At 41.5% G+C, this 9,491-nt stretch overlaps 2 protein-coding genes across 2 annotated transcripts; both read right to left on the reverse strand.

The window, feature by feature from the left end:
* Nucleotides 1-1,474: 1,474 nt before the first annotated feature.
* Nucleotides 1,475-1,888, reverse strand: LOC114881731. Its single transcript, XM_029198581.1, has one exon. It carries the CDS (start codon nucleotides 1,886-1,888, stop codon nucleotides 1,475-1,477), a length of 414 nt encoding a protein of 137 aa, XP_029054414.1.
* Nucleotides 1,889-5,706: 3,818 nt separating this feature from the next.
* LOC123988005 lies at nucleotides 5,707-9,231 on the reverse strand. The gene is made up of 6 exons (XM_046286598.1): nucleotides 9,080-9,231; nucleotides 8,782-8,926; nucleotides 8,627-8,706; nucleotides 8,485-8,556; nucleotides 8,316-8,395; nucleotides 5,707-5,790 (listed from the first exon to the last, which is right to left on the reverse strand). Exons 1-6 carry the CDS (start codon nucleotides 9,228-9,230, stop codon nucleotides 5,725-5,727), a joined length of 594 nt encoding a protein of 197 aa, XP_046142554.1. The 5' UTR covers nucleotide 9,231; the 3' UTR covers nucleotides 5,707-5,724.
* Between the last annotated feature and the right edge of the window lie 260 nt (nucleotides 9,232-9,491).

Raw genomic sequence — 9,491 nt, forward strand, 5'->3', positions numbered from 1 at the left:
ATTGACGATGAGAACGTTTTTGTGGATAACTGAGTCAAACTCAAGAATTGTACCTACAAGGAAGTACCTACAAGTAGAAACTTCAAACTGTTATAATCTCATGTTGGAAATATCTGACAAAAAAATGTTTGAGACAAAATTTACTTGTTTTTTCCTGTAGAATCTAAATATGTAACGTTTTATAGGGGGTTCCATTTAAAATTATAAAGGTACCCCCGCCCCCCATTAAAGAAGAAGGGTGGGCCACATCATGTTTATGTAGTTAGAAAGGCCCTTCAGATACTTGCAATTTGAGACCAAGAACTTTAAAATCGATATCATAGTTTTCGAGATATTGAGCTGTTAAGAGTTATGTGGGCCACCCTGTATATAAACCAAATATAAATCGAAATATAATAGGATTGAAAAACCGGATATATGAATTCACGGAAAAATAGAAATAATGCGTGTAATCGCGAACAAACGCGTATAACGCAACCGACACAATTGTAACGGTCGCCAGTCGACCGGCGAGAAATGGCGACGCGACAAACGAACGCGTATCGCAATAGATGTTTCGAAAAGGATATTCCCGAATTGCGATTACGAAACGTATTAACGCAAACAGGCGTTTAGCGAGCGAGAAACCCCGTGGGCAGATTTCGAGCCCCGGAAACGAAAAGGAGAGATAAAGGCAATTACCTTGCGGTGCCGTAACAGCCGTAGTAACGTTCTGGTCCATCAAGAACGACGAAGTGGCTTAATTCAGCTGGCACGTGCCCGGCGTTTCGCGTCGCGGCGCTAGCGGTGATCGCGGCGCTTCGCATAATTAATCAGGTGGTAGCGCGTAATTTAACAACGTATAAATTCATACGCGAACATAACCGCCCGCCTTGTTGGCTCCGGCAACAAGGAACGATCGTCGGAAGATAGGGAACACGCAACTGTTCGCCAATTTAGAAGCTATATGTACACTTAACTCTATCGAGGAACGAGGGAACTACTCAACGCAAAAGCAAGTCGAACAAAGAATAATCGAACTTAAACGATAAAAATCGAAGGAAGAGAGGGAAACGAAAGACAGCCAAGGAGGGTCAAGGTACCCTAGACTGCTAGGAAGAACATATTAGACCCCTCTTTCCTTTACAGGTACTGAACAAAAAGTAATGCGAATAAACCACAGTCATTTACATAGATTACCCTGGAGTGCTTAACCCCGAGTGCCGCCCGCCGTACATGGTTGTGACGCCAATGAAGATTGGTATAGTCCATCCACAGATTCGTTCACTGGAAGCTTGATCAGGCGAGTGATGGGTCGCACGAATTGCGATTGAGCAGTTTTCAAGGTAACCACCCAGACGAGTTTGTCATTGCCGGGGCGCAAGCGGATGACACGCGCCAACGGCCAACGTCCTGGTGGGGTGAGTTCATCCCGTATCAGTACGACATCTCCTTCCCGAAGGTTCGGGTTAATCTTTAACCACTTGTTGGTCTGCTAGAGTTGGTGCACGAGTTCTCGCTGCCACCTACGCCAAAAAGTGTTGCACATGTCGTTGAGCATACGCCAGCGATTAGCGGTGCTTATCTTCTGCTCCACGTCTGAACATGGTTCTGGAAGGGCCAACAATGAAGAACCCGTAAGGAAATGCCCCGGTGTAAGGGCGACTGCATCCGTAGCGGACGAACTGGCGGCACAAAGAGGCCTCGAATTCAGGCATGCCTCGATTTTGGCAGCCAGGGTTGACATCTCCTCGTAGGTAAGCTGAGTCTCTCCAATGATTCGGTAGAAGTGGAACATGAAGCTGCGAACCGCTGCCTCCCAAAGCCCACCAAAATGTGGGGCACGGGGTGGAATAAAGCTCCACGTGGTTCCCTGTTCTGCTAGGGCGGCAGAGATTTCACCGGCCATATTGAAAGTGGCCGTGAAGAGCTTCGTAATCTAGGCGGAGGCCCCCTTGAAGTTTCAGCCGTTATCCGAGAAAATTCGAGAGCAAAGTCCTCGACGAGCGATTAAGCGGCTGTATGCAGCGAGGAAGGCCTCGGTGGTCAAGTCAGAGACGGCTTCCAAATGTACGCCTTTTATGACCATACAAACAAAAATGGCAATGTAGCCTTTAGTGGTCTTGGCGCCTCTACCTTTCGAGAACTTGATCGTGAAAGGTCCAGCGAAATCCACTCCAGTCAGTGCGAAAGGACGCTGGGGCGTCAGACGATATGTAGGCAGCGGTGCCATATGCTGGGATAACGATTTTTCAGCATGACGGGTGCATGTTACGCATCTTCGAAAAACGCCTTGGATAATTCTTTTGCCTTGCAAAATCCAGGCGAAACGAGCAAGATAGCTCTGCATGAGCTGGACTCCTCCATGGAGGGTCATCTGATGAGCGTGCTCCACTAAGAGCCGAACAAGTGGGCATCGACCCGGCAAAATGACGGGATGTGTCTCCTCGTAGCTGAGGGCTGCATTCTGTAGACGTCCACCCACCAGCAGAAATCCTCGAGAGCAGATGAAGGGCGTCAAACGAAGAAGCGGACTAGACGGCGGCAGCGGCTCCGATGAGTTCAATCTTCGAAACTCTTCCGTGAAGTAGTGCTTCTGGACAGCGTGAAATAGCCCATTACGAGCTGCTTGCCACTCTGTGGCAGTAATCCAACCTACTGAACGACAGTGTTTATCAAGTTTACAATTGAAACTAAATCTACAACATAAGGATAATACTCGTAGTAATTTAGAAAAAGACGAAAATCTGTAAAGATACATCAAGAACGAAGAATCCTTATCATTACGAGATTGGTTTGCGGTAACGACCGCCGTGAACGCGAGCGCGGCACTCGATGCCTCAGACGCTGGGCTAGATTTCTTCTCCGTGTAGAAGCCAAGGTGGGCCGTGCCACCACAATCGCGAGCACGCAAGATGTGAAGGCGAGGTCCCGCGACTCGCTTCGTCCGAAGGTTATCAGAAGACCTAACGTGTCTCCACACGACATTATCAAAGTGGGTCCTAATCTCGCTGACTCTGTTGGCGACAAACGTGGGCCATTTTGATAGGTGTCCACGTAACCAATCTAATACTACCTTCGAATCCGTCCAAAAGTAGACTGATATAGGCGCATAGGCCAGACCGGAGAAAATATGTTTAGCTAATCGAACTAATAAGACGGCCTCACAGAGTTCCAAGCGAGGTAGGCTTTCCACTTTGATAGGAGCGGCCTTGGTTTTCGACATAATCAAATCAGCGTTTCGACGCATCGCTAAAACCATGGAGCATCCATGGATTCGTGCTTAATATTCCGGTCCAACGAGGTATCTTTATCTGAGGGACATCACTCAGGGACGAGCGAAAACTTGTCCAATAATTCAAAAGCTCTCATGTGGGAGGAGTATCCCAGTCAAATTCATTTAGCCACAGATCTTGCAACAAGATCTTGGCAACGATAGTTATTGGCGACAACCAACCTAGTGGGTCAAACAACTTCGCGACCTCAGATAAAATAGCTCGTTTGGTTATTACCGGAAATGACGCCGGTAGGGAAATTGCAAAAACGAACGAGTCCGATGCTGGAATCCAGCTTACGCCTAGTGTGGAGACGGTCTCCTCTAAATTAATCCTGACAGCTTCAGTGTGGCCCGTCACGCCTGACAGCAGTTCAGTGGAGTTGGCCGACCATTTGCCCAATGACATCCTGGCTAATGCTAGGAGATCTATCAACTGATTTCTACAACGCATGACATCGTCCAAGGTGTCCGCAACTGCGAAGATGTCATCGACATACATTTGTCGTCGAAGTGGTGTTCGGGGTCGATGGGGCCGGCGGATCTCCTGCTGTGGCGGGTGGGCTGAGGTCTTCGGGCTCGGCGACAGATGGCTCCGGGTGGACGTTTGTATCAGCTTCTGGGCCGCTTCGTCTATTTTTCCGAAGTCCCGCGTTGCTTTTCCTTTCTGGAAGGGTTGAAGATCTGTTGCCGGCCTCGGAGCTCCTTTTTGTGGGTGATCCTTGTTGCCTCCTTTCCGTCGCCTCCATCGGCCCGACACCGGTGGGCAGGGGAAAGGGGTAAGGTGTTGGAAGGGTTAAGGGTCATTTTTAGGTGGGATGTGAGGTGGGAGAAGCGCAGCGATTGTAACGGGGGGCACAGGTGTCACCACGTTACACTATCAAGACAAAGTTATTTAGCAGTTTTAAATAAGAATATTTATATTCATTGTTTACGAAGTGTCATATGCGTCGTAACGTTAACGTCGCATATAGGACAGTGTTTGCAACCACATCGTTTGATACACGGTACACATAAAGCAAGATGACCACATGGCACAAGAACTTCTGTTGGTTTATTATTAAAACACATTATGCAGTATCCTTTTGCATGGTCACTAGTACTCCCTTTTTCATCATCATTATTGTTTTCACGTTCTCCTTTATATTTCCAAAAACTGTCGTCAAGCATCTCATAAATGACAGCATCACCTTAAAAAAAATTAGTTCGATTAATGTTGTGTAATATATCAGTACGTATATACAAAGTGTCCCACAAAAATGGAAAGTCTGAACTCTTCATGCGAAAGCTTCGATAGCCCGTAGATTTGTTTTCTAGATTATATGTACTAGTGGAACGCCTCGTGCTCTGCACGGGGAATTAATTAGTTAAAATATAAATTTGACTTTGCCCACCATCCACCCCAAGCTGCAATTCCATGATATTAAACCAAATGAAACTTTTTATTAAAAACTTCGTTGTAAACTACATTGTGTTGTAAAAATGCATCAATTTGATTTGTTGGAAAATTTGTTGCGCAGGATCCGCGATTATCTCATGAAAACCTTGACCCCCTGCGCAGTCCTAAACCGTAAGAGATAGACATGCGCAGTAAATTTTTACAAAGAAAGTAATCAGAGAAAAAGTAGTCGAAGCATCCACAATGATGACGTAATTAGTTTTTATATATTCCTTAAAAAGTGTCCCTTAATAAGGGTTTTACTATACTATCATTGTAAGAGTACACATATAATATTTTTCTGCCTTGTTTTCGAGCATGCGTACAACGTCTCAGCGTCACTCACGGACATGTTTCTGCGTTATAATATGATTTGAAAATTAAGTATTTGACTTCCGACGCACCCAACTCGAACCGACTTTTTGTTGGCCTAGGCCTCTTGTTGCACGCGGAAGCGCGTGTAAAGCGTCCACGTACACATAGCAAGGCTTTTGGCAGCAACTATCTTATACGAAAGTATGCAACTGTTTCAAAACCAAACTCAAGTTCAATACGAAACCACTGTCCACAAAAAATTCGCACGAGTTCGGTTCTGAAACTGGTGCATACTTTCGTATAAGATAGTTGGTGCAAAAATCCTGGCTATCTGTGTGTGAACGCTTTACACGCGCCCTCGAGTACGAAGTCCTGGTCAACAAAAAGTCGGTTAGAACTGTGCGCGTCGGAACTCAAATGCCTACCCAATTTCCAATTGCAAGTATCTCGAAAATGATGCCATGGATTGCAAAATAGTAAATGAATTTTCAATTTGTTTTCGTACAAGGAGTTCGACTTTTATCACCTTTTTGGAACATATCCTGTATAAATTTCAATAAATTACCATCAGTGTTAATGATGTCAATTTCATCGTTAAAATTTTGTGCATTTTGTCTATTTTCCGTTCTGCATTCTACAATATGCTGCTGGGATTCATAGATGTCATTTTCTTCAAATATTTGACGAGCATTTGTGTTTGCGCACTGAATATCGACGTCTATAGTTTCGTCCTGCTCTTTATTTGTAAAATATGCGAGAACCGGTAGTTCCTTTTCTCTGCATTCTGAAAGGATCGTGAACAGTTTGAAATAATCGAAACTGTAAGGGTGCGTACGTCGTGTGATGCGTGAGAGTCGTAAGAGTGTGTATAATACATGCGTGTGTGAGAAACCAAAGAAAGTTTGGCGAAGCTTCAGGTTTTGGCAGTTACAGATTGCGGACCGATGAGTGGAATATGTAATAAAAAGTTCTTCCGACATTTTGCGTTGCAATTTTTCACGCCCGTTACAAAACTAGCGAATTTTGCTAAAGGCTGTTACGTTCCGAACAGAAATTTTTACACATTCACCTTGTGTTCCCCCCCCCCCCACCATCATTGAATTGTCCTCCGCATTAGCTGGCGGTATCGTTAACATCACCATCATTGAATTGTCCTCAGTATTTACTGGTGTCCTGTCAATTCGAGTCCTGTCTAGGCGAAGGCCATGTCTGTTCCCCCCTCTCCGCCTTCTCGAAAGTGGTCTCCTTCATTTTGGGATTTGTTGTCAAGGCGAAAGCCATGTTTGCCCCCCCCCCCCTTTCTGTCCTTTTTGATGGGCCTGCTTCCATCATCTTGATTCGTCGTACCCTTGACCTTGGTTGGAGGTGCGAACGGAAACCATGAACATTGATAGCTTGTTTTGCGTTCTGGACCTTCCCTGATTGATCGCAAAATGATCTTTGATATTTCGAGATAGTCTATCTTTTCCAGACATAATTCCGATCGTTAGCGTAACAAATTCCTTCCTCGAAATCAGCGTGGTCCCACGACTCAAAATCACGTATTGTCCTTGGTACTGAGTATCGCCGGATGTAAACCCGAAACATCATTCGTGTGGTCCGATAATCTTGACCACTCTAGAACGTTCCTTATCGGTTCTGCGAAGATGATCGAAATTCCTTATACATACATTATAATAATCCGAATTTTCTACTAATTCACTAAACACTTTAATATTGTATTTCCACCACGCCGGTCAGTCCAAGTTGCGAATTTAAATTTTTATTTAGCATTCGTTCAAATTCAGTAATCTGTAATGATTTTGAAAAGCATGTTTCCTTCCTATAACGTTAAGATCAAAACAATTTTGTAAAATTTATTATATTTTAATGAATAACGAAATCTTTAGTATTACAGGAAGAGTAAAGGAATATTCGCGAATTAGAAAGAGAAAGATTGAAACAGAGAGAGTAACGCATATATCCCTACTGCACCACCGATAAGCTAATCCCGCCTCTTACGCATCGACACCGCGCCTAATTCGTTAGACGCACAACAACGCAATTTAAACAATTTCGGACGAGGCCCGCTCTGGTCTTCTCCGAGAGGTGCAGACACTCTTCGACGTACAATCGCGAGCAGCGTGTCGGCGGGTCCGCGAAGTGGTTCAGAGACGAGTTTTGTTCTAAGTTGTTCGAAAGTAGCAAATAGGGCAAAAGACTCTATCTTCGTGTATTCATTTTATTTTTCGTTTATTCCGATTATTATTTTATTCATTATTTTTATTCTTCAATTTTATTTTATTTCTTTATAAATACATACATTTACGTAGTTTTAGTTTAATAGACTTCGCAGTAGTTCACGCGTCAAAATTGTGTATCGGTGCAACAGTTCAGGGTGTGTGTTCTACTCTCCTTCCTCCAGAAATCTGACGACTAGAAAACAGCAGCAATAGAATTTGGATCATTATACGGAATTTTTCCCCATAATCCGGTGAGTCGTTTCCATTACTCTTCCGGTTGTTTTATGAATATTTTATCGAGGAATTTCCAGCAGTCAAAATTGACGTAGTCAATTTTGATTGTAAGAGCCTTCTTCAATTGGAAATTCCTAATTCTAAATTGTAATTCATCACATGTATTTGTCTATTTCCGGCCAATAATTGTGTATCTCAAATCTAAATTGTTCATGAGTTAAATCTGCATTTTCTTATATTTAATCGCATTATTATATTTCATTATATTTTAATATTTTACACCTATTATTATTATATTTCAATATTTTATATACTTCATAATATTTCAATATTTTATATACTCTTCACATTCCAATATTTTATATATTTTTTATACCTTTCAATATTATATGTATTCCATTATATTTTAACATTTTTATTTTATAATATACCATTTCATTCATTTTAATCAAATCTAATTTTCTTTGACATAACCTTTTATTAGCCTCCTTCATAAATCCTATTATATTAGCGATCTGATGAAAGGGCCCGTATGGGACTAGCGTATCTCCGAACTCACAAATATTTAATAAATTTTCCGGCTTTACGGCGTCACACGCGCGTTACGTTATCGATAGTTGCATTGCTCGACTAACACACTACCACATTTCATACTCTTACACTCATACATCAGCTGACACTTCCACACAGTAGCGTCAGAATCACACGCGCGCGCGCCGCACGTAACAAGGCGGACCTCTGAAGTAATATTGTGAATTATTTTTTATCTATTCCAAAAGAACTATTTTGAAGAAAGTAGCTTGCTTCACAGAATTGCATAATTTCTAATTCAAAAATGACGTGTAAAGATAACCTGATGCTTTCCTGTCTTCGGCTTTCGAGGAATCCGACGATATCGAAGTCGTATTAGGTAAGGTTCTTCTACTTCTTCACCTATGCATCCATTCTATTTTATTTTTAATAGAATATCATATTTATAATTATTGGTAGTACTTACTATATAATAAGATAAATTTATTTACCTTCTTCCATTGGACTATTAGTCGTTTTAGCAAAATAATTGGCATCTGCAATTTCATCATCAATATTCTCATCTGTACAAAAAATATTTTTATTTTTACGATATCTTTAAGGATCTTTTCGCGACGAAGTAATTTTACATACCTGCCAAAGTACCAATTTTATTACTTTGGAAAATTGTGTCTTCATAATTGAAAATACGTAAAAACTCTTCTAAAGTTAATCTACAAAATTATGTAAATCAAGATTCAAAATATGCATAAATAATACAAATAATTATAATTATTAGAAAGACAAACCTTTCAGTATCATATTCGGCTTGAGCTTTTATTATTTTTTTCCTACGATTAATATTAGCATAAGTACGTGGTCTTCTACATGCTATACCATTTCGTAATCGATTCAAATCAAGTTCTTGATCAATTAGCCGGTCGCTTACTTTCTCTAAAATTTATTAACAATTTACTAAATATTGTTCAATGATTTGATTAATACAAAATGTAACGTTAATACAGACATTAAATAATAAATTGATTCATCGTACTTAATTAGATATGTATTTTATATGTAAATAATGAAAATTAAAAAATACTATACCCAAAATTGTCCAAACGTTTATATTTTGTTTTCCTAATTTTAAAGCTGCGATATTATGGAAAGATTCTGCAATATTATTAGTACGCACTGGACAATTGTGCACGCTAACACGCGATGCCATTTTTAACCAATTAGTTCGCATATAGGCCATAAACAAAAGAACATTAGGAAAATTGTTTGATATAATATCTGCCTCTCGCTGTATACAGTATTGCCTCGAAATAAGCAAGTGGTCTCGACTTCGAAATAAGCAAGTCGCTATCCCCTCTTCTTTGTTTGAAGTCGCCCGCAAAGTGAGAGGTACGAGAAATGAGTGAGAGGTCCATGAAAGCGCGAAGCCGATGTTTAGGGTAATAAATTTCACGCTCGACTGAGCAGTGACATCGGTTAGTAGAAGAAGGATGGAATATAT

The sequence above is a fragment of the Osmia bicornis genome, chromosome 7 (assembly GCF_907164935.1).
Source record: "Osmia bicornis bicornis chromosome 7, iOsmBic2.1, whole genome shotgun sequence".
Lineage (NCBI taxonomy): Eukaryota > Metazoa > Arthropoda > Insecta > Hymenoptera > Megachilidae > Osmia > Osmia bicornis.